Here is a 25,858-nt window from a genome sequence, read left to right on the forward strand (position 1 = left end):
AGGAGTGGTAAAAGGAAGAATGAGCATGGAGAACTTATTTCATTTTCACAGCTACTATTACAGTTATATACTGACAAAATTAATTGAGCCCCCGTCACCATAATTTCTCACTTTGGGACTGAAATCCACTGTTGTACAGTCATTTATTTGACCAACATCTTTTCATTTAAAGTTTTCCTTTCTACAGATTTCAGCATAGATTTTTGAGGAAGCTTATAGGAGGGGGAATGGGACAGATGTTTCTTTCCTTCTCTGAAATAGAGTGCACGAGCAGCAGGAACAGCCTTTATACTCTGCGCTTTAGGAAGTGAATTTGGCTGCTCTCTACCTTTTGATAGAGTGCTCTGTGTTTCAGTTTTTCATTCTTCTCAGTGTTTTTTTTCCAGTGGTGCCTTGTTGAAAAATTATTTTCATATGCCCTAAGGAACACTAGGCAATAATTCCCACTGACTGATGATGAGAGAGTTCTTTAAAGGAGACCTAATCAACTCTCATAGCTTCCAAGCTGACAGGCTTTCCAACAGGAGCACAGATGCCAACAACAGCACAGTCGAGATCCAGCATCTGGAAGTTACCCTTTTGCTATTGGCAGGTGTCCCAGACAACAGCACAGGGACTGGGGAATGAGAAAAGAGATTCCCTATTTTTCCAACCAGTTTGTCTTGTTTTGTGGAAACACATGTTCAAGTGATAGCAAAGCCTGTATTTCTGTTCAAAATCATCACACTGGTAATAATAACCCAAGAATCAGTTTCTCAGCTAGTATGATTTTTTTTGGGCAGTGCTTAGGAGGAACACTTCCTTTCATGGAAGCATATTCCCTCTGACATCAGCTTGTACATAAGCCACTGTTCCAATGATCTCATGGCTTCTCTGAGGATCAGACAAGTTTCAGTAGTCTGACAAACAGAAAAGATTGGACTAAGATAATAGAGATGGGTAAGTGTGTTATGATTCTCAAAAGTATTGCCAGAGAAGAATAACATTAAAGCTTAGCTGACATACACAAAGCAGTTTTTGAAGCTTCATGGCAAGATAGGAATAATTTTAGAAGATCTTCTGTAGAATAATAATTTCTCCTGAAGTTTATTTTATTTAATCACATGTTCAGAGTCTGTAGTGGAGTGTTTTGATGATTGGCAAAAAAAAAAATAATTGGAGGCAGAATTAAGTAATGCTTCAAGGAAGATCTTTGCATAACCCAGAAAGTGTGCAAGTACACAGGCAGTTACACATGAGTATTCAGGTGAGAATCTGGTTCTAAAGATTTATTTAGCGTAAGCTAGACACAATCAGACACGTATAAACTTACTTCTGTTACTTCTTTGACTGTTGTGAACCTTGAGAAATCAAGCTTCCAATCAGTCTGGTTTTATAGCAGTATTTACCTCTGCTGTTCCCAGCTTTAGTATGGTGTTTGAATATTGTCCTGTGTATTAATGCTGTCTGTGCACTCAGTCACTATGTTATCCCAGGACAGATGAGGGTGTCATAAAGTGTGAAGTAGCTGCAGTATCATCCATCTGTAGCCTCTGGTTTCTGATAAGTCAGTTAAGGCCAACAGCCCTTTTCTCATTGTTTTCCTGCTTGTCATGTTTGTAGATTCATAGAATGGTTTGTGTTGGAAGGGACCTTTAAAAGTCATCTAGCCAAACCCACCTACAATGAGCAGGGACATCTTCAACTAGATCAGGTTTCTCAAAGCCCCATCCAACACAACCTTGAATGCTTCTGGGGATGGGGCAAATACAGCCTCTGTTCCAGTGTTTCTGCACCCTCCCAGTGAAGCATTTATTCATTATATCTAGTCTAAATCATCCCTCTTTCAGTTTAAAGCCATTACTCTTTCTCCTATCTCTACAGGCCCTATTAAAGAGTCTGTCCCCGTCTTTCTTATATGCCCCCTTTAAGTACTATAACTCTCTCCATAAAGCCATAAAGTCAATTAAAGTCTGCTCTTTGATGACCCAACCCAAATGTCATTGTCATCTCACAGTTTTTTATTAGGTCTTGAAACAACTGTAACGTCTCTGTTGGAATTATACCTACCTGACACTGGTTAATAGAGTTGGCTGATGAGAAGCAAGGGCAAAAGCCTGAGCATGGCAGAGTGGTACCTCCAGGGCATGGTGAAGTTATGTTCCATGAGGTGGTAAAGTGCTGTTTCTGCTCTATGTATTGTGTTTCTTTTGTAAACAAATACCAGAGCTGTCAGTCAAACCCTCTTTCTCTTCTACTGAACTCATTAGAAGTATTTTATTTAAAACTGTAAAATAATGGCCTGCAGAATAAATGGTAAATTTCTCATGGCTTATGGAATTTGATTGTCTTTGGGTGTAAATTACTTGAGGGCTGGTATATTTACTATGCATTATGCATAGTACAGGAGGTGTCAACTGGGCTGGGAAAATGAACCTTGAAAATGTAATACTTATGCAAATTTATACAGCTTCAGCTATTGAAAAGTTCCTCATTTTGTTGCAGTAAATTACAGCAAATTAATATAGGTGTCTTAAAGTAACATACCCAGGAAAGTTTCTGATTAGCCATTACTTCTGTTTCAGTGTTAAAAAAAGGAATTGTGGATTTCTGAAGTGATGAAAAAGATTGTACATTGGTTTATAATTGGCTTTGCATTTTGATGTATGTTTGCATGCATGTCAAAGAGCTATAAATGATTCATTGCCTGAGAGTGTCATAAGTGAAGACTTCAGGAAGGCAACGTAATGACAGCATTAAACATTGAGCTGTTTCCTGCCAGAAGAAGGCATAGAAATCACATCTACCCACATCAAAGAAAGACCAGCATTATCACACCTAGGCCAAAGCAGAGTATTTCTTGTGCGGATCAATTGTTGGCAAGAAGGAATGTGCCTGTAACCAGGGCTAGAAATGATTGTTTTGGGGTGTGATTGGTTGAAATAAAATAATGCTCCAGAAAAAAAAAAAACCACCAAGTTTTGAAACATTTCTAAGAGAATGGATATTTATTTGTTGTATTTGATTTTACAACAAACCTTCAAAGTAGAGTCTCGCAAGAGATCTTCACGTGATTATTTTTTACAATACAGTAACAGACAAATTTCATGCAACCTGAAAAATAACATACTTAGAACCAATAAAAGGGTTGTTTTTTCTCCATTTCTATACACCATAAGGTAGCTGATGTAACACATTGCAGGAAGGTGCTACTGTGAACGTTGTTGGATTTGCCAGAGCTGTGCAAAACGACAGCATCGATGATTCCTGCAGTCCTTATTCAGAAAGGATGGGAACTGTGAGGGCTGTCGTATAAACCAATATTTAGTAAATCTTTCCTTAAGGCATGCAATTTCTGAAGTTATCAGGGTTTAGGTCTAGCTTTTCTTTTCTTTGTTTATCTGTGCCTCCTCAGTGAGTATTTGCTACTTAACTATGATTGGTTGCAAAACAAGACTTGTTGGACTTCAGCTTTGATTCAGTTTGGCAGAGCCTATACAAATCAGTGTATTTTGCTCATGTTTTGGGGGAAAAGCGAGAAGTCAATCGTGAACCAAGTGAAAAGAGGGTGATATGCAAGAACATTTGGAAATAATAATAAAAAATAATAGTGCTAACAATAGAGACATGATTTCTTCCCACCTGTTTATGACTCATAGGAACCTACTTGGTAACACTGTGGCTGTATAACAGACTGAAAGGAACAATAAAATAAAAAACCTGCCTTAGTAACGAAATGTCAAACTGCTTAAAAAATGAACCTGTAAAGGTTGAAGCAATTTGTCATTGCCAAAAGACAGCTAAATATTTCCTCTTTAGCCATTGTTTAGAAATGTTACTAATGTTTAAATTGAGCAAGCTGAGGAAGACATCAGAAATAATGTTATGATTGTTCTAATTTTTATCTTAATTTTTAAAGGCAAAACTAATAAACCAGCATGCAATAACTGCTCTGATGATAGAGATCTCCACACTGAATTCTGGGCCAAGCTCTCAAATAAATAGATTTGGGTGGGCATGTTCATGCCATATCTCTTCTTTCCTATGAGACTCTGTGTGATCAAGAACTAAAATGACCCACTAGAAAGCTATATTCAGATAATACCTATTTTTAAAGTCATTTCAGAAGCCAAGCCAGTGGGAGTAGAATGACAGGATTTAAAGCGATCTTGGCCTCAAGCAGAAGTAGTCTGAAAAGTAAAAGTTGCAGTTCCTAAATGTCCTGTTCATGGCCAGGAATAACAACATGCCAGAAATCGCAAGAGGCTCATGTCCTGTACCTGTTCTATTAATGTAATTTGCAAGTCATCTTGGTTTCTTGATGCCTCTTTGTCATGTTGCAAGACAGTAGATATGTGTTCCCTACAGCTAATACCAATGGGTTTTGCCTAGAGCAAAGGCTGAGGCTGTTAGATTGATAGGAAAGATAAATACTGCAATGCAAAGAGATCCTGTTTTGTCTTTTTCGTTTGTTAGGTTTTGTCCAGACACTTTTTATTCTAAGTTCCCCAAGAAAAGGCAAAATCTCATATTTTATATCACATGATGTTTGAGCGATGGTCCTTAGATTTTCTTATGGCAGCATCAAACTCTTGAAGGTCTTTTCTCCAAAATGTGAACTGGAAATGAGGAAATTCATCACCTCATTTAAGTGGGACTTGCTTTTTGCTAATCTCTTTAGTTTCCTTTTTGCTCTTTTTTCCTGCCTGGTTCTTTATACATTCCTTTGTTCATACAGGAAGATTCCTGTCATTACCTTTGAATCTTTTCTTTTGCACAAATATCAAACGCATCCATCTCAATGGTATCTGAGAAGCAAATTCTATTTTTACTTACAAGTCTTACATCAGTCGTGAAAGAAACAGAATACTACACGGAGTAACCAGCAACCCATCTCCTTCCTATTTCTTATTACAAATTTTCTAAATTAAGACTCCAGTCTTATGCCTTCAATAAATTTCTCCTTCTCCTTCCCCATAGATCAGGATCCATGTTCACTTTGTCACCAAATTCCCCACTTGCTAGCAGAAGGCTCCTTGCCTCTGCTCAGCATATGGGTAATGCTTATACACAGTCAACAGGCTACTCCAATGAACTCACCTTTCAATTCAAATACATTTCTCAGGTTGCTGCTGTGTATAACTTGGCCTTGATTTGTGTACAATCACTGTCAAAAGTACCAGCAAATCATATTGATGCATTTTACTCAACCTTCAGATTTGGAATATAGTCTTCAAAATAAACAATATTTTCAAGCTTTAGTAACACTAAAAACCCATTCTTTGTCTTATGACAACTTGGTTCTCTCGTGTTGGTTGTCATTCTTCCTCCATATATGGACGTATTCATAGCTGAGTATAGTTTTATTTTAAGACAGTACCAGGTTGCAAAGTGGTTGGGCTTTTTAGACTTAAAATAGCAGCTTCCTGTGCTGCTATCTCAGGGTCTTCACACAACTTGAGCACAGTTTGTTGGGAAATTGCACTAAGCCAAAGTTAAGTCTTCATTGTCATCATCTGTTGTGTTAACAAAGCAAGCTTGGTTGCTATAGGTAGGTTTCTTTAATGAGACTGCTGAGTTGAGCCTGTGGCAGGTTATTAGTCGGGACCCTCTTCCTCTGATTCCAGTGGTAATATTCCACCTTAAAAATAAGACTTGTCAAATGTCATACCACTGTGATAATGAATTTTAAGGCATTTTTTTGTGAACATTTTGGAAGGGCAAGAAAAGAACCAAATTTCAGAAGCCCAAATGGAGTAGCACTGAGACAAGAGAAGCGTGACTTGTATTATTTCTCAAAACTGAATCATAGAATCATAGAGCAGTTAGGGTTGGAAAGGACCTTAAGATCATCTAGTTCCAACTCCCCTGCCATGGAATGACGTGCAGAGAATGCAATGTCAGTCTCGTTCTCCTCTTATACGCCCATTGGTAATGCATACGCCTAACAAGCAGGAAAGCCCAAATACTGTGTCAGAGACAGGATGGGGTGATGTTCAGTCCTCAGTTCAGTCCCTGAGTTCAGTCCACCACCTTTGTGGAAACTGTGAAATAGGCATAGAATCATAGAATAATTAGGGTTGGAAAAGACCTTAAGATCATCAAGTTCCAACTCCCCTGCTGTGTGCAAGGATACCTCACACTGAACCATGTCACCCATGTATTAGAGTAGGTTGGAATATATTTTCTATACAAACATCCTCTGCCCATCCTACTGTTTACTGTTCCTCAGCTTAAAAAACTGCTGTGGCATCCTGTGCTATGTTACATGATTTGGCACACGGTAATTTCTCTAGCTTCCAAATGTACAGATGAGTTTAAAGTATGTTTTAATTTCTGTCTTTAACCTATTAAGAGGCTGTACAGGGTCTGTTATGTGCTTTACTGACTAATCTTTGAAATGTGAAACCACAATGAGATAACTTGCAATCATTATTGCCAATGTCTTTTTCTTTAAGAAAAGGGTTTTCAATTCACTCTGAACAAGGAAATAATATCTTTCTAAGCTGTCCTAACTCTTTTTTCCCCAGTTTAGACACTGAACTGTAAAATCAATTATTCCTGTAGCTCTAGTCATATGTGAACGAAGACCCAAGCCTGAAGTCATGTTCTCTATGTGACTGGCAGTGTTTAATAGAGCCTGGCATTTCTAAATAGGAAGCTGTGATCCTTGTTACTGTTTTTATTAAATAAAGAGCATTTTAGAGTGACCATTTGCACTGGGTCTGTGCAACAGACCCAGAAAATAACACTGAACCAAGTAGTTTGATGCATGCAGTATGATGGAAGTTCACTGTGTTTATAACATAGCACCAAACACTATGAGAGAAATTGCATCTGCAAGAAAACTGGTTTTAACTAATTTGTTTGTCAGGTCCAAATCAGGCCACATGCTGTAAAGTCTCTTCAGTTAGCTCTTGTATCAGCCATGGCCTGCAGGGAACACTATGAGGACAATACAAGATGGGATCTTCCCTACGCACCACTTCTTCCATCTCAGGTCCTTCCAGTTCCCCCTTTCTCTCTAAGTTAGGGGATTTCCAAGCTCATTCTAGATACAGACAAGTACTCACTCTGGGACTGCTTGTAATCATCTTGGATCCAGCAGTTACCTCTGGATGAATTATCTGAATCATTATCTCTGAAGCATTTGCACAGTTTGAGAGAACGAGATATCTATTCTAATTCCACAATTCTCTCCCTCTTCCTGCACATGAAAAGAGTTGCTCAGGTGACCTTTCTGAGCATTAGCTTTCCCAAATATAAACCACAGGAAATGGTGCTGACTTATTTACAGTGCACTTTAGCTTTTGTATATGGCAACCACTGTATAAAAGCAGAACCTGTTAATCTTTGTGTGGTTTTTATTGTCATTCGTATTTCAATAATTCCAGGCTAACACAGATACAACCCCCCCAGTTAAAATACTGATTCTTTCTCTAAAAGCTGGAGTTTTACAGAAGTAAATTAAATTAGAAGCTGTTACCTCTAAGTCCTAAAATATCACAATTCATTAGGAAAGGACAGTTAAAAACTGTATGACTTACTTTCTGGTGTTTTTTAGTAAGGGCTGGGGTGAAATTTCTCTGCCCATCTCTGAATTGTCTGCATCCAGTCTTCTAGTTTAATTTTCTTTCATGTACAGTCTGTGGAAAGCAAGAAGCATTTCAATGGAATAGCAGACTGTAACATCAATGTTTGAAGCAGAATGTATGAACTGTGCTTCAAAAATGCCTGTTTCTTTCTCTCTATGTGCTATGATGTGCCAGGGTGACAAGCTGAGCTGGACATGTTTACAGTCCAAATGCTAAAGTTTTCCTAGGTACTAATCTCACTATTCCTATGTGAGCAAACTGGGACATGTGTTAGAGCTTTGATCATTGCCACCTATGTCATTAATTACAAATTTTTATAAACCAAAATTATTAGGATGCTTTAAGATCCCGGGAAGCATAAGTTTATTTATTTACTCATTCATTCATTCATGTATTTAGTGTCAAGCAGTACACAGCATTAGTGGAAAGAGAAAAATTGCCCCACCAGCTGCTGACCTGTGTGATTACATAGCATAAAGCCATCTACACCCCACCCAGAGCAGGACCTGAACATATCCTTCCCTGTTGCTATGTATATAAAAGTTGAATCAAATATTTTTGGTATTTTCTGTTGCCCTGAATACCAATTCTAATGACAGAATGAATAAGATCTCCTTCTATGTACTGTATACAAAGAGGTGGGAGAGACAAAAAATGTTAACAAGTGTCCTTTTAAGACCTGACTGTTTTTATGCCTGCTGCCTGCAGTGATGTGTAATACAAGTCAGCTGTTCAGCTCAGGGGTCCTTGCTTGATCACAACAACAGGAGGGGATTTGCTTTCCTTATCTGTAAGCAGCATGGACTCTCTTTAATCAGAAGGAACAATGTACTAAGACCCTTTTTGATGTCTTCACTGTGTTATATTGCTTAGGAGGTCAGAATTTACACCATCTGCGTGTATCTGTATTTACAAATATTAAACATAAATTACTCATAAAGACCATATATATGTATGCATCTGTTTATCTGTGTGTCTAAGCTGGCCCCTTTTTTGCATAAACAATTATGTTCAAGCAGTTTGAAAATCAAACACTGTTTTTTTCAGTGTAAAATATTTATTCAATATTAGTGTATCACCTCTTAACCAAAGGATACCTCAGTGTGATTTGTGACTATTACCTACACAGACCCTTAATAATAACAAGATGAAGATACGAACTAATATGTGTTGTTTTCATACATACATCCAACAGAGGGAAATGGAAGCACATGACTTTTCTTGTGCCAGATGGTTTCAGTGCTCATCTTGGAAAAAGTATGCCTCCTGTCAGACACCTGCTCAAACTTTCATAAGACATCTTCCCCAGTGATTAATTTACTGCTAAAGAAATGTTTTTAAGGCTTTAATTTTCTCTATGGTGATGCATTACCCTATAGATTAAGTGAAGGAAATGGTAGTTTTCTCCTTCTTATCTATCGTCATCATAATTGAAGATTTCTATAGAATACCCTGTGTGTGCTTTTACATGAGGAGCCACCATGATTGTAGACACTTGTGATGACGCATAGGATGTAACTTGACCTGCAGATTCTAGGCTCAGTTTTCGATGTGATATGCAAAATAGATTTCAGACAAGCTGAGGGGATTTCAGAATTTAGCTTTATTTGTGTTGAATAGAAATAATAAAACTGTGAAACGTCCCCGATTTTTCTGCTAGAAGAATTTTTATGGAAATTTGTGTGACCTGTGACGCATTTTCATTTCACTAGAATGGTATTTTTAGATGGAAATTTTCCTGTCAAATACTTTCTTGGCCACTCTTCTTTTCTCAGCCACTTGAAACTAAAAAACCTAAAGTTTGTCTTTTCAACAGTAACTTACATTGTTGAAACCATTAGACACAACCATTAGAGCTACCAGGACAGTTTTCTTCTGCTTGTTCAAAGGATGGCTCTTTTTCAAGCCTGATGGTTTCTGTTTTACAAGGGTCTCAAAAACGTTCTTCCTGTTAATTTTTTAAAACTGAAAATTATCACTAAATCTGACTCCAAACTCAAATATTTCTTTACTATCATCCCCGTGGTTCTGACAAAGCAACTAAATTTAAATGCCAATATAAATGGAAAATTGTATCCTATATTTATGAAATGCCAACCTACATTTTCTTACATAACAGATTTAGTGAAAGCAAAGCACAAATGTTTCCATATATTGTCAATCTCTTTGAAAATGTTGTCCTTTATTGACACTTTTCTTTAGTGTAGTGATAGAAGCACTAGTAGTGCTCTCCTCCCCTCCACTTGCAGGGAATGATGAGGGAAATAATAAGAGGAGACAGCAGACCAATACCTGCCTCTGAGCCTGTTGTCACCAGCAGAGTTTTGGGGTTTTTGATCTCAGGTTGGTCTACATGACACCAGGTCTGCTGGTGACAGACAGAATATGTTTGTCTCAAAGGGGAAAAGGATCTTTGAGTGGGAGTTAGTGGCTTAATTGAAAGAGCTTTAAACTATATTTGAAGGGGAAAGGATTGCTAGAGATTAGCCCGAGGGCAGCACACCAAAATTTGAGGGACAGTGTGCTAGCAAGGTCCTTGGGTCTGCAGTCTCAGGGGAGATAAGGGATAGAGGTATACATGGCATCAAAGACTCAAGGGTTCTAGATGTTAGAAGCCATGGAAGTACCTGACAGTGGATGTCTGTCTTTTCTCCTAAATAACAAGTGATACTGCAAAAGGAAATGCCCTCAGGTTATGCCAGAGGAGGTTTAGATTGTATATTAGGGAACAGTTCTTCACTGAAAGGGTTGTGTAGCACTGGAACAGGCTGCCACAGCCACACAGCACTGACAGACTGCCGTGTCATCATCCCTGGAAGTATTTAAAAGATGTGGCATTTAGAGATATGGTTTAGTTGTGGACTTGCAGTTCTAGGTTAATGGTTGGACATGATGGTTTTTTCCAACCTCATTCTGTGATTCTATGATTCTAATGCCGTAAAAATAAAAGAAAAATATAATATAATGATTTTATTTTTCTTTTATTTTTGAGCTTCATGAACCATCATGTCATATACAAGACTACTAAATCAATACAAGCAAGGCAATTACTGCAGTTGATAGAATACGCATATTCAAGCGCATCCTAATCCAATATATCTGTTTGTCTTGCAAGTTTGGTTCTATGATTCACTTTGTTTGATGGAAGGTACTTCATTTTCCCATTTTTTCCCAATTGTTTCTCCCATAAGCATGTTGTCTTCCCATTAGGTTAGTGGATATTAGAAGAATGAGAATATATGAGCTGGCTTATGTGGTTGTCAACAATCCCTCAAGAAAGTCCTGTGTTCATACATCTGCTGCTGTCAGATAGACAGCAGAGAGATGTACTGGTCTTCTGCCAGACAGAATCAAGGCTTGCCTATTACACGTAGAGTACAATCTTTCTGTTAGGTAAATATTTTAAATCCCTGTTCTTTCTTGACTGCCCATTTTCACCACACCTTTACTCATTAAACGTCTTGGGGACTTTTGCTTGTCTTTCAAAGAAGGCTAAATTCAGCCACCATTTAGAAAAGTCTCTGGGAGCACTCGCAGAGTGACACACACACAGGTAGCATGATTGAGTACGCATTGTTTACTGAGGAAACAAGGCTAAGAAGAAACAGCAGGTCACCACAGAATGGCATCCACAAGTTGGCCACTGTGGACTTCAGTACCTTTGAACTGTCTGGCACAGGGATATGGAAGTTATTTTCTATTGATGAGTGAATTAATGAGGGAGAATTGGTTTGTTTTGTTTTTTTTTTTTCTAAAGCTGAATGAAAATGTAAATATACATATACATATATAGATACATGTAGGCATATATATAGGTTTATATATTGTTTTTTGGTTTGGTGGTATTTTTTTTCTCACTAGACATTCTTATTGAAAATACTTAATTTTGAATCCTCAAGGTTCTTTTATCCCTTTGGATTTCATGTCATTTCTGCCATAAGGACTGCTTTGGGGCATAGTTACATCATAAGCTCTTTAAGACAAAGAGAATTTCTGGCATGCAACCATTTTCAGAAAAAGAAATGGGGTAAGAATTTCCTCTTCTCCAGTCAGTGACACCCCCTGTTCAAGCTGTAGATCGTACTTTTTATCTTCACAACATTGATTTTATTAATGAGGATATATCATATCTCCCTCAACATTTATAGCCATGTGTGTCCCTTCATATAGAAAGGGGATATCTATGGGTCTACTATTGGTTTCTTAGCAAGAAATAAAAAACAAAATTAAAGGAGGGAGAGAAACATTGGATGGTTGGTTGGTTGATTGTTTTTTTTAAACAAACACTTTGTTAATATAAATGTTTGTGAAATAATTAACAAGCATAGGATAACTGGCATAATATGAGCTGTGTGACATCACTCCTGTGACATCACTTCCACATTTGCTTTTTGTTCCTTTAATCATGAAATAGAAATACCTCTCTTTGTCATTTGTTCCTACACATGTGAAAGAGTATTCTGCTTGTATCCTTTAGTCATGTCCCTAACTACCAAAAAATGTTATCTTTTAATCCCCTTTCATTTTTTGAAATATGATAATGAAGTGTTAACAATAATGTGTTAACTCAAGCTAATTTCATTTCCAACCACCAAATAACAGGGATTCTCTTATCTTAGAAAACAGTCTGCAAAGTAGGGATAAAGAATCTCCTTGTCAGTGGGTATGAAGGTATAATAAAATTTATATATTAGGTGACCAATACAGGCATGCAGACAAATGAGTAGATGCTGTGCTCTCAGAAACTGCATTCATCTTGGGATGCTGAGATTTATTCCTGTTTGAAGCAGATGTCTAGATCTTTGCCAGAAGTAGGAAAGGTAGGCTAGTTCTATCTGCTAATGAAATATTGCTAGAGACTGCAAAATTGTGTATTTAGTCTGGAATAGATTTTTGGCATTTTAAAATTCTTGACAAGCAATTTGAATCTCAATCTGAATTGTGAAATGCTGTTTTGAGTTAGATTTAAGATAAAGGATCTAATTTACCAACTGTTAGTGCCATTGTTGAGCATTGCACATAGTTAAGATAGCTTGGGAAATTACTTTAATACAAAACAAATGCAAGCCACTTACTGTATATTACAAAGCGTAAAATCCATTTGGTGCCTTTTGATATTAGATGGATTTAGTACACTGGAAAAGATATTCACAAATTGTTCTCAGAATTTGTATAATGAATTGTCATGAACCTTCTTTAATGCATGTTTGCTTTTCTCAAGTAATTTTCTTTTTTCTTGTTATAAAGGAAAAGTACATTTATAAAGCAATACACTCTAATTATAGGAGAAATCTATTGACTGAAAAGAGCATTACACAGGAAACCTATTCATTTAAAAGGCTGATTCATTTAAATTTATTCAGCATTCGTCAAGAATGTTTATTTTATTTGAGGTTGTTGATTTTGTAGGCTATTTTACTTGGATGGGTAAATATAGCAGTAGAACATCTTAAATGTCAGATGGACAAAGAGACAGTGATGGTCCGATGTTGTTATTTAGGTTTTCAGAATATGATCTAATTGAACTGAAGCCTTTACATTTCCAAAGCTCTAGGTAGTTGTTTTTATCTGGCATTTGAGTAGGTTTTCCTTTATGTCACCTCTCCTCAGTAAACTGAGAAAAGGAGAAATTAAGGCTATATATACATAATTCTTCATGACTACTACAAACATATGTTAAGTGATGTTTCATACAGACATAATGTGTACACTTAGGTGCTCACCTGACACTTCGGAAAATTAGTTTCTCTGTTTCAACATCAAAAAAACAAGGAATGATGAAGTATTCTCCATTTACTCAGTTTCTGGGGTGAGCAGCTCTGGTGCCAAAATGATCAGCAGAAAAGAGCGTGGTGCACAGGAGGTTTCCTGGAATAAGGAAACCTCAAGGAGAACCAAGACACCTGCCAGGAGCCAGCAGCTTGCACGACAGTGGCTGAGACCTGTCACTAAGGCAAGCAGCTCTACTTTACACAGAAGAGTGTTGTAACTCAACCAGAGAGCAAAGCTATCTACTCAGCAGGAGGCCAAGTCCCCTCTAAGCTCTGCACCCCCTATGACTGATGCAGTGCCCAAACAGAACCCCTGTGGGAACACTCTCCCACCTGGTGCCAGGCTGCAGGGTGAGCCCTGCTCTTGTGCTGCAGTAGATCAGTTCCTGGCTCTGAGCCTTGTCTCACTGGCAGAATTTGGGGCTTCTGATCATGGGTAGGTCTACATGACACCAGACCTATGGTGACAGATGGGGTAAACCTGCATCAAAGGCAAAAAAAGGATCTTTGTGTAGGAGAGCATGAGCAGGGATCATGCAAAGATATTTAAATGAGGTTTGAAGGGCGAAAGGGGTAAATCAGGCTCACTAGAAATAAGATGAACTTAAAGGTCTCTTGCAACCTAAATGATTCTATGATTCTACTTTCAGTATAATACATTCAGTTTAGTGACTTTCTCCTGGTTTGTGGACCACAGCAAAACAATATTATCTATAGGAGATTAGGCAAGGTACAATCTTATCATCCTCCCTATCTCCAGCTTTTTAAATCTTGCACTCACAGAACTAGCTCAGTTTCCAAAGTTGGTAAAACTTTTTCTTCTCTTGAGGTCACCAGTTGTAGGTTTTGGTAATAAGCCTATATCTCTACTGGTAACTTGCTCAACATAAAAAGGAATCTCATTGATCAGTTCATCAGATGGGTCCTGGAGAACAATCTCATTTGGTGGGATGTCCTGGGTTCAGCAGTAGCAGTCATGTTTTTTCCTTCTTGGTAGCTGGTGCAGCAGTATGTTTTGACTTTCAGCCTGTGAACGGTGCTGATAGCACCTATGTTTGTAGTTATTGCTCAAATGTTTACTCTGGTCAAGGACTTTGTAAGCCTCATGCTCTGCCAGGGAGGAGGGGAGGCCAGGAGGAAGGAGAGACAGGACACCTGACCCAGGCTAGCCAAAGAGGTATTCCATACCACAGCACATCATGCCCAGGATGTAACCAAGAGTTACCCGGAAGGGTTAGTGCTCTGGGGGTTGGAGGAGGTATCGATCGATGCTCGGTTGGGCAGAGTGGGGTGAGTTATTGGTCAGTGGGTGGTGAGGTGTCGTATTCTCTTCACTTGTTATTTCCTTTATCATTATTATTATTATTGGTGGTAGCAGTAGTGATTTGTGTTATGCCTTAGTTATTAAACTGTTCTTATCTCAACCCGTGGGAGCTACATTCTTTTGATTCTCCTTCCCACCTCTCCGGGAGTTGGGGGAGCAAGAGGGGGAGTGAGTGAATGAGCTGTGTGGCTGGGTTTAAACCACGACATGGGACAACTTTATTATTTCTTTTTTTACTTGGGATATATACAGCTGATATTCTTTCAATTATTACAGGAAAAAATACTTAATGCAAATCATTGCCGTTCTCAACATTGTTTGCAGTTGTTTGCATTGTTTTCCTGGCCATCTCTTTTTCCATTGTGTCCTGGCTTTCTTGAATTATTTGCCTCTAATGATGCTGACGCTTTGGAAGTCATACTTTTCTCTCATGTCAGTACTGTTAGCTTCTGTGTTGTCATCCATCTTTGCTATCAGAATACCTTCAGATGATAAGTCTTGAAGTGAGGATTTGTCAGGTATTCCTCTGCTTCCAAAATTTTCAGAAGTAGAAAAGGGCAAAAGCCAGAGATACAGCCTACCGTTACAGATGGTCTTGGAGAAGGAAATCAGTGCAGATATGTTTTACAGCTCTCATAGGAAAATCTGTCAATCTACAAAATAATGAGCTTAAAATAACAGTAGACCAAAAGAATGAACTCAAAAAGGTCATCAGAATCCTTTCAAAAGAAACTAATGTGTACTTTTACAATGGATATCACAAAGCCAGGGCAGCCATCATGTTTTGTGCAAGCTGTCAGCTTCAATATGAACTTTTCTTTTAATAAGAGGTTTGTCTTAACCAGAAGTTAAACAGTATCTGTCCTCCTTATTCAGGAAAGGTGAGCAATTTGTAGCTGTTTAACAGGTCACAGACACTGCTGTAGTGGCTGGGACTGCTAGCTTTAAGGCAGTGTTTTTCCTTAGAATATCATATACTGTGTTGCTGAACTGAATTTGTTAGTATTGTAGTCTAAATCCTTGTTTCAGGCTATAACCTAGGAAATAGGTGACCGCTTAAATAACTGCACAGAAGAAGATGCAATTAAAATAGTGAATGTGGAAGGTTTGCAATCTTGAGGCCATCTCAAAGGAAGATACTTCTTGACATTTCTGAGCTTACTGAACAGTGACGGATAAGTTAATTTAGCTGCAGCAGTTTATAATAAAATCATCTGACAGACGCCTGCCCTGCTGGGATCCTTGCAGATGAGGATGCACAGACCTTAGTTCACATTAGCTTAAACTGTCCCTGAAGTGGGTTTAATAATTGGTGTTATGTCCTACTCTGCATCCTGCATGTGTGTGACAAGTTTGAGAAGAAACAGTCCTGTAACAACAGTAATGCCTTTAAATCACTGAAGGACCACAGATTTGGAGCTTGGCATCTTTTTTCTGTCACTCTCACTTTCCACCTTGACAAGATGATTTTTCAGATTAGGATGGATGTTCCTTTAAACAACAAGGTTTCAAAGTCAGTTGCCATTTAATAGAGTTTCATCAGAATGCTTCAGCTTAATGATACAACCTTTTACTCAATGAGTGGCACAGCTTGGACTGTGCCTGTTTGGTACAGCCTTGAATGGTGGCTTTGCAGTGCTGCTTCTCTCATACAATGCACTCAAAGCACCTTTCTTTTGCACAGATATTCCTCCCAAAGATATGGGACAGGAAGAGAAATTTGACTTGTCTTCTGTGATTGTACTTGGTCCTAATTCAATGAATCTACAGTGTAGAACTGGTAGCCAGTTGTTCTGTTTCCTTCACAATTAATTGGAAGAAGTGGTCACAGTTCGGTTCCTTGATTTTAAATGTCCACATTCAATGAACTTGAGACTCTCCATGAAATCCTGGGAAGAAACGACGACTTAATAAATAATTCTATTTTAGATCTGAGCAGTGCAAATTTCAAATACAAGTAATTTATACGAGAAGTGGTTTATGTCAGAAGTTGAAACATTTGATTTATGGTGCTCTAATACAATCTCGGCTTATGTTCTAAATGTAAATGTGTTGTTTGGGAATTTCTGTATTAAACATGCTGTGATCTGTCCAATTACATCTCCTCCCACAAGAGATACACTAATCCAGAGACTGATTCTGGAACACAAAGTGGCTCATATTTGTTGACAGGGTATGCATCTACCGTTTTTTCACTAATACACATTACAAAGCATATGACAATACCATCAAGCTACAACCTGTGCAAAAGGGGATAAGAGGATATGAGGAAAAAAGAAAGCTAACCTAGCCATTTTTACAGTTCTTTCCACACCATCTGCTGTAGCAGAGAGGATCTGCTTTTCCCAGCACTCTCTACATTGTTGCGAGCCATAGGCTCCACAGTGGGACATGTGTGAAGGACAGAGATGGACTTCTGTGTTATACTGTTTGGGATGAGGATCCTTGTAAATGTGACAGCATTGCTGTGAGCTAATAGTTTTGGTATGGCTTGGACAAATGTATCTGTTGAATGAGATATTACTACGATTACACATCTAGACGGTTAGGGGTCTAGGAGGTAGGGGGATGGTTAAAACCTCTCTTTGGTCCCAACTGTTTGATTAGAAATGAAAGGCTTACCCACAACTAGAATTTTGTGGAAGCCTCTAGGATAAATGGAGAAGATAAATTTTAATATCTGTATTTTATTTACTTGATACTTTTGTTACACAGGGCAGCTTTTATGTCCCATCTGAAAACTGTATGCAGCATGCATACAAATGGCATAAAGACCTCTGTCTTCTGCTCTTGAATGCTCAAAGAGGACTTCATATGTATTACACCCTCATAATGAAGGAGATTCCTGATTTACCACAGCTGAAGTTGGGTAAGTGAACAGACACTTAAAATCACTAAATATTTTAGTGCTGCATTTTCAATACCCAATTTAATTTAATACAGCAAAATTCTGGGGCTGTTCAGAGTTTTTAGAGGACTTTTATCCCCATTTTCTGATTCATGTTTATTTTGCCACACTGTTAAAGATGACTGCCTTCTCAGCTTACGCAAATCCTTTTATAGGATGTAGCCTGATGTGTAGAGGGTGAATTGTTGATACATTTGATGAGAGGTGAATTGTTTTGATACATTTCTCAAAACACTTGCCTTTCAGTGATTTCTGGACTCAGTTGCTTCCATTATGAATTGCCATGAAATCTGGGGAAGACTTTAGCGTATTTATTTCTTTTGAGCAAACATTTTTCAAAAACTGAGAAGAGAAATCTGAAAGGTGATATGAGTGTTTCTGAAACATACTCCCTCGTTTACAATTTGCAATGTATTTTTTCCTTGCCAATTGCATAATTGCAACTTGCTCTTTAAAATGATTCTGCTATTCTTCCCAATTCAATTGTTTAATAGATTTTTCTGGGTTTTGCAGAAGCTTTTTTTCTGGCTGGTCAGGCTTGTTAAGTCCAATGTGCAAGTGCTGGCTGGCTGGATTTGCAGGATGAAGCACTGTAATTTGTGTTTAGTTGTGTTTGCAATGACAGCATGAGCGCTTGTGTAAATGAGATGCATCCCTGACTAATTCCTGCTCTCCCACCTGTTTCTTTGAATTCAACGAATGTGGCTCATGGTTTCACATCTGTGGGTTTCTGTCTTTGTATTTCTGTGTACAGGTTTTGAAGTTACCAGTTTGTTATATTGCAGAGGTAATTATGTTAAGAGAGCCCAGTGCATTGGCCAGCAGATTTAGAAACAGCAAAAAGCATTCTCCAGTTTCATTGTATAGTGCTTGTATACAAGAACTAACAAGGATAATACATTATGCTTTACAGACTTATAAGCTTGATAGCTCCCCTTTTCCACTTCACATCTTGTTCCCCAACATATATTTCTCTTCAAGATAGCTTAAAATTTATAGGGTGGGAAGAACACATACTGTGTTCTTCAATCCAGCTATGAGAGGATAAGAAAAAGTACAGTTTTTATTTGCAATTTATGAGCTACAAGACAGAACCCAACATGCAACGGAACTCATGCTTCAGGCATCTTGGTTATCAGACACATAAAATAGATGATTTGTGTCTCACCTGGACAGGCTTTGAGGTTGAGAGATGGCAGAATTTATATGGTTGCTAGACGACAATTCAAGAACCACACCAGAACACATATTGGCTTTCTAAATACAATTAGCTTGATTTTCAAATGACTACCGGTACTGAAGCAGGCACTTAATTTGCAAAGGTACTTGTTGTAACACATGCAAATTTCCTAAAAGTCTCTTGAGCAGGGTACTTCTGCATCGTTTTACTCACAGTCTGAAAATTTACTGGAGATTTGCATTTGAGGCTAATTTTTTTGAGGCCTGTTGTAAAACTTAGCAAAATCATGGGGTTTAAGATTCACCCAATTTGATGAATATGAAGCAGATTTTTATATCTTTCTCCTTACAGTCACTGTAGAGAAACAGACCCATTTAGAACACTAAAATATCTTTTTGGACAAGTAGTGGTTTCTGCCTTGGGATGGTGTGAACTGCACTTTGTACTTGCTCATTTTTGTCCACTGACCAGGGGACCAATGTAAATTACTCATTTGGTTGTAAACATCTATATTGGCCGTATTAATCTCATCATAGGTTTCTAAAGATAAAGTAAATCCAGGATTATAAATCTCTGCAGAGTTTCTTAATTCTTTTTTTTTTTTTTAGCTCCTTGAGTAGCATCTTAAAAAAGATAACAGCCTAGCTTAGACATGAAAAGTGGAATTACTGTTTCCCAGGTTTTACCAGCTAATGATGGGTCTTTTCTAGGCTTTATCCACCTCAGTCTGTCCTTTTCCATTCATTACTATTATTAAGAAGAGTCATTTGGGGACTGGCCAGTTGGTTGCTCTGCTTTGCTTCTTTACATTAGAAAGTTCCACATTGCAAAATCAAGATGCCGAAGTTGGAGAGTTGATTTATGTCCTCTGCCTCAAAGTCTGTGGTGCATTTAAAGTGAAGTGTCCCTGTGATGGATTCTCTCTGGACTACATCAAACCACTGCTGTTTGCTGTAGGGGTGGAGAGGTGTTTTGCACTCTGCAAGTCAGTACACAGATACCCAATCTTTTACTAGCTGGACATCTGCTATCACTTACACAATCTTGTGTAGCAGAATAGGGAGAACTTTCTTGCATGTCACTTGCAATGGTGAGACTTCACATTCAGTACTGGAGTTTTCCATAAACACCAAAAGCTAACAAACAAACTTCTAGTAAATGAGAGGATAGACAGCGAAAAGCTGAATTCTGATAACAGCATTCCAGAGCTTCTGTAAGTTTAGTGGTCCAGGACACATGAACAAGAGTTGTGCCTTCACCTGCACCAGGATAAAGTGGGTTATGGAGTGCCCCCATCCAAATTTTTCTGTTGGGGAAGAATATGGAATGACCTATTTCTCACATGAAATAAATGGCAGAGTATTACTATTTCACATCTACTGTTCTTAACCTGATTTTTTTTCTTTGTGTTTTTTCCCTAGAGGAGTTATCTGTGGAAGAGACATTATCTCAGCTTTGTACGGAGTTGCAGGTATTTTCTTCAGCAGAATCTGCCCATACATTTTTCAGCTTCATTTTTCAAGTGCACTGAGACAGCCCAGTCATGTATCAGAGCGAGGAGAAAAGGAATTTGGTTCCATTTGTTCAAGTTTGTTGAATGTTTCTCTTCTACCAACAATTTCACATAATTTGTATTACTCACAAGATGTTTCTGTCACTTTTAACAAGTCACCAGCTGGATTGCTTTAACATCCTTCAGTGAGTCTAGCCCTGAGATTCAGATATGCAGAAAAAAATATATTTGGGGGTAGGTTGCAATTGCAGCTTTTCTGCTGACAAGAGAAAAGATACTTTGCCAGGTTGTACAGCAATATCACTTCAAATAAAAGTTCCTAAATGTGTCAAAGGCCTCATGGGAGGAAAAAAAAAGTGATTTGAGCACAGAAGTGTCAGAACTACTTTCTTAAACTTGCTTCTGCTATGCTTATTTCAATTGAGACACTGACATGTCATCAAGGCTGCCAGAAAGAAATGCAAGCATTAGATGATCATTGGGGAAAATGCTTTATAATCAGAGATTTAATAGATTTGATTTACTTGGTCTGTTAGCAGGAGAGACAGCACAGGGAAGAATGACAAAATTATAGTCAATTAACAGAGGGAAGATGAAGTCAAACAAACTGGACGTACATTCACACTCCAGTTATGAACAGTGAGCTGATGTTTATCAGCCATGGGTGAAAAATATTTGAAATGTTTAATTTCTTAATTTTAAGTCATGACTTAGATACTTTTGGAAGAAATCTGATTTTATATAAATTTAATTTAGAGAAACAGGTTATTTGGCTCAGGTTTACTAGATTTTGAAACTCAAATGCTATAGGTCAGACAATACAATCTAAAGTCTCCTTTGGACTTATTTTCAGTGAGTCTGAGAAGGTCCAAATTGGTTTGGCATATATCAGAAAATGCCAGCACTAATTTCACTGTGTTTTCTAACTCCTGTCCCATTCTTGCTCTTCCCAAAAGCTTATTGACTTTTTTCTCATGGCAATATTAGTAAAGCCAGATTACTTTGTTGTTTGCAAGCTGATGGGAACAGCGTAGCAACAGATAGGTGAGCACAACAGCTAGAACAGCTGATTCTCTGGGGTGCTCTAAAGCCTTTTGTTTTCCTCTACGCTGAGAAAACGTTTTCCCTTAGCATCCTGGAATGACAGATTTCTATTCATCTATGCATAATTTGATTATAAAGACAGTGATTTCAAGGAGACATAAGTGTTGAGATCTTCTACAATGTTGGTGGGACATAGCTGCAGCGTTGACCATCGCTGTTGTAAAGGCACAGAAGTCGTATGTACCTCCATATGGTGTAGAGATTAGTATTGGCAATGCTCTCCCAGTATTTTGCCTCTAGGAGTATGCGAACTGAAACCACTTCTTTTCAACAGAACATATGAAAAACAGTCATTTATAAAGAAAATGTTATTAAAAACCACAGAGACAGAAGCCTGTGGGGTTAGTCTCTACTGTGCTACCAAAGGCAGGTCCATTTCAAAAATCAAATACAAACAGAAGAAGGAAAAATCCTGAGTTTAACCAGCCATAGCTTTGTATTCAACTCATGAACACAGCAGATATTCAATCCAGGAGAAAGTGGAAGGGAACTATTTTTTTTAATTGTGATTGATATGTAAATAAAGAAGAAAAATATCTCCTCAAAAGAAACCCTGTTGATCTGGTTTGCCTGACAGCATTGTTAAAGCCAGACTGCCCTGAGAGAGGCTTTAAAAGTGCAGTCACAGGTAACAGCCCAGCAGCAGGTATGTGAATGGAGTAGCCGGAATCACATTTGGTGATCTTTTTAACTGCTAGCTTTTCCTTTGAGGAACCGAGTCACTGGGATTTGATTTAAATCAATAGTGTTGCTAAGCTCTTGTCATGTGTGTGGCGGTGCAGCAAGAGTCACACACTTAGAAGAAGGCATTTTCCTTCCTCCTTTCCCTTCCCTTCCCACAGAATCCCACAGAATCCCAAGGGTTGGAAAGGACCTCAAAAGATCATCTAGTCCAACCCCCCTGCAAGAGCAGGGTAACATAGAGTACATCACACAGGAACTTGTCCAGTCGGGCCTTGAATATTTCCAACGTAGGAGACTCCACAACTTCCCTTTCCTCTCTTCCCTTCCCTTCCTTTCCCTTCACCTGCCTTGCCTTGCCTTCCCATTTCTTCCCCTTCCTTCCCCTCCCTTCCCCTTCCTTCCCTTTTCTCAAATCTGGGAAAATAGCCATATATACCTATTCCTACTGTTGCTTGCATGAATACTGCACCTTCTTTGAAGCCTGTGCTTCCAGTTTATGATGTAAGAGGTGGCTTACTGACTAAGTGAAAAATAATAATAATTTCAAAAAATTGGCATATATAATATAAAATTGGGTGCAGTGAATAAAGTAGTGCCCTGACTCTGCAAAGACAAGTGTTTGGGCAGGATCTTTTGTTTCCCAATAGTATCTGATTTTTCCAGTACTTGAATGGGTACTGGGGATTGTGCCATTTTTGGAGAAGTCATTAAAGCAGAATAGCACCCAAACAAGGTAAACTCAGTGACAATATCTGCATTATCCACACACATTTTCTCTGTTTGTCTCTCTCACACATGATTTGCTTTTAGCCATGGCTTAGTTAGCAGGGTCACTGATCTACCTGCATAATAAAATGTGAAAAATAAGTAGGCTTTCAGCTAGACTGCAGTTGTAACAAAAAAAAAGATGTGTCCAAGAACCGATAAGTGATTATTCTGGTGCTATTTAGGGAGTATTTCTTGTAGTACTACCAGGTTCCTAGAAGCAGGTGAACCATAGGAACAGATGAAGCTCAGTTCTGTACTTTTTTGTGCCAAAACACGGAGGTAAAACGTCTGCCTCATGGTAAGAAATTGTGAAACCAGGGAGATGGATGCACAGAGACTTTGCTTTCTGATACGAACTTCCTGAGCTGCGGATCTGTAGCAGAGAATTGCAGCCTAGATCTTGATGGCACAGAGAGCTCCAGCATGTCCTGGTGTGGGAGTGAAGCAGCAGCAGACTCTGGGATGTCTGTTTCCATCATGTGTTGAGGACACAGTGTTTTGGTTTTGGGTTTGTTCATTGCCCCCAAATCACCAATCTGGTATCCTAGTCTGACATGGGTGAGAAAGCTTTTGCTAGCAGAAAGATGATGGCCACGGTTTATTTCAGAGTATCCAGCACCATCTGGTGGATAATTTGGAACCCACTTTATTTGGATTTCTTTTCCCAGATTACTACATCTGCAGTAAAGTCTCCACAAACATTGAGGCTGTTCCTACTTCTTGCTCTTCAGTTCTGCAGATGAGACCCTTTGCACTTAAATATATGGCTTTTAAAGAGTAAAAGCAAAAGTCTCACCGGTTTTATTTGGTGTAAAATAACTTAAAATGGTCACTTTAATAATAATTCTAAATCAAGAGGGATTTTTTGTTGTTTTCCTCAAAGGAAAATAAGCAAACTTATTTTCCTTCATGTCACTGTCTTGATCTCAAAATGTCCTTTCTCTCCTCCAGTTGCTGAGCAATCCAGAGAAGATAGCAGAACAAATAAGCAAGGACCTCGCCTGGCTTTGCTCCCACCTCCTGGCCCTGTGGACTCAGTTCCTGGAGGTGGCAACACTCCATCCAGAAGTCACAGCTTATCTGACTCAGGAACACCACATGCTAAGGGTAATGTTAAGAAGTTTAAAGCAAATTCAATAATGGTAACTGCCTAATAAACATGACTGATTTATCTGGATATAAATTTCCAATACAGTTCTTCCCAAATGGGTATTTTCTTGAAATGGGGTGAGCAGGACAAGAAATGAAGCCCAGGATTTGAAATTACAGATTTCAATTTCTGGAATAAAGACTGTTGATTTTATGGTACTCATGATTCTGTGTAAAATGATTGCATTTGGAACATCAGAATCAAACATGGAACAAGAGTTGTGTGGGAAGAGGTAAGTATTGCCTGTACTTGCTAGATATACATAAATCATAAACATTTGCTTTAAAAAACACAAGCATCACAAAGACAAATAACCAAAAATATTATTTTATCTCAACTTCTTTCACAAAACTACCATGAGATATATAAATTTGCTCTCTTCACTATGTGTATCTGTAATATATATATAACTAGTTCTTCCCTTTCTCTTAGTAATGTGCACACAACAAAATATTAATATTGTTCATGTGGAAACTGCTTCTTGTACTTGATAATAAAGGCACAAAACCACTCATCTTTCAAGCTGGCTTTGTCAGATCAGCTTATCTAATTAGTTCAGCAAGTATAGTGTCTTCTATTAGGACATTCTTGGTTATTGACCAGACATCAGTTCAGGACATCACCCAAGCTGAACTCATAATCTGATCTGTGCATTAGAGTTGGGACAGACAGAAAAGGGTAGGACTCACCTTGTTTAAATTTAGGAGTCCAAAGTGTAAGTACTGATATCTCAGCTCATGATCTGGTTCCTGTCAAAGTCAGTGGAGGTCCATTTGCCCTCCAGAGTGACCAGAACAACTCTCTAGTTGTTCTCCCCTGGAGCATGGCTTAGCTTGCAAAAAGGAGGCATAAAATTCAGGAGGAGGTGACCAAGTGACTGATGCTCCACTGTTTAGTTTGACCAGGTCATCCTCAACTCTGAGAGGACCTGGGCAGCTTTCAGCCAAAGGACTCAACTCTGTATTCCAGCAGTGTGAATCTTGCCTGTGGTTGATGCCAATTGCCTGCTCAACCTTTAGCAAATTACACACCCTTGTGTGCTTCACTTCCTCCCCATACAAGCTCCATGTAATTACATTTTTCCAGGTCTGGCAAACAGTTTGAGAGCCCCAGATGAAAAGTCATACAGTAATACCCAGTCTTTTCGAATGGATGTTGGCCCTTTTATTGGAAAGGCTGTTTGTTAAAGCACAAATGGGATTTAGGGAGATGCTGAGATTCTCTGACTTAAGCTTTTCACCGCCATTTTCTGATGCTGTAACTGAGGTCACTTTTACAACTATTATTAGTAACGTATGGGCTGCATTTCAGTATCTTAGTACATTTGATGGCATATTATGCTTGATTCGTTTAAACTCAAAGCTTATGCCAGGGCAGATAGCAGCACTGATTTTTTATAGCTTATTTCACACTCTGTGCTCTGCCAGCTACTTCAAAGCTGTGGCTTTTTTATAATTGATTATCCAACACTGAACAGACCTAATGTCCATGAAGAGATTTAAAGAGCTCTCAATGTATCGTGACATAGGCAGGTGAGTTTCTACCATGGTAAGGCTTATACTCCTCTGGCTGATATATAAGACTTGCTTTACTTTGGGTGTCACTGTGGATGTATCCATAGAAGAGATGACAAATTGTTCTAATTTAATAATTCATTCTGCTACTGTTATATGGTTTGCACAGTGGGAAAGAGAAATCTTCCTTCTCTACTTTAAGAGTACAAGGGAATATGGTAAATTTAACAGCTTTTAGAAAAGCAGAAGATGAATGTAAGCAAATCTAGATATACTGTCAAGGGGCACTTGTTCCCTCCCAGCAAAATATGCAACGACACTAACAGCTTTGTGCTAGACTGGGAAAGGGAAGCAGAACTGAGCTTTAT

The 25,858-nt window shown here is 38.4% G+C and overlaps 1 protein-coding gene across 1 annotated transcript in view; it reads left to right on the top strand.

Annotated features, from left to right (window-relative positions):
- FAM135B (family with sequence similarity 135 member B) overlaps positions 1 to 25,858 on the top strand; it is a 131,298-nt gene that overhangs the window by 84,987 nt on the left and 20,453 nt on the right. The window contains exons 7-9 of the mRNA XM_005145497.4: positions 17,385 to 17,538; positions 20,179 to 20,228; positions 23,778 to 23,933. Of these exons, the coding sequence (XP_005145554.2) occupies positions 17,385 to 17,538; positions 20,179 to 20,228; positions 23,778 to 23,933 (360 nt within the window). The remainder of the gene's footprint in view (positions 1 to 17,384; positions 17,539 to 20,178; positions 20,229 to 23,777; positions 23,934 to 25,858) is intronic.

This window comes from Melopsittacus undulatus, chromosome 1 (assembly GCF_012275295.1).
Source record: "Melopsittacus undulatus isolate bMelUnd1 chromosome 1, bMelUnd1.mat.Z, whole genome shotgun sequence".
In the NCBI taxonomy this organism is placed as follows: domain Eukaryota; kingdom Metazoa; phylum Chordata; class Aves; order Psittaciformes; family Psittaculidae; genus Melopsittacus; species Melopsittacus undulatus.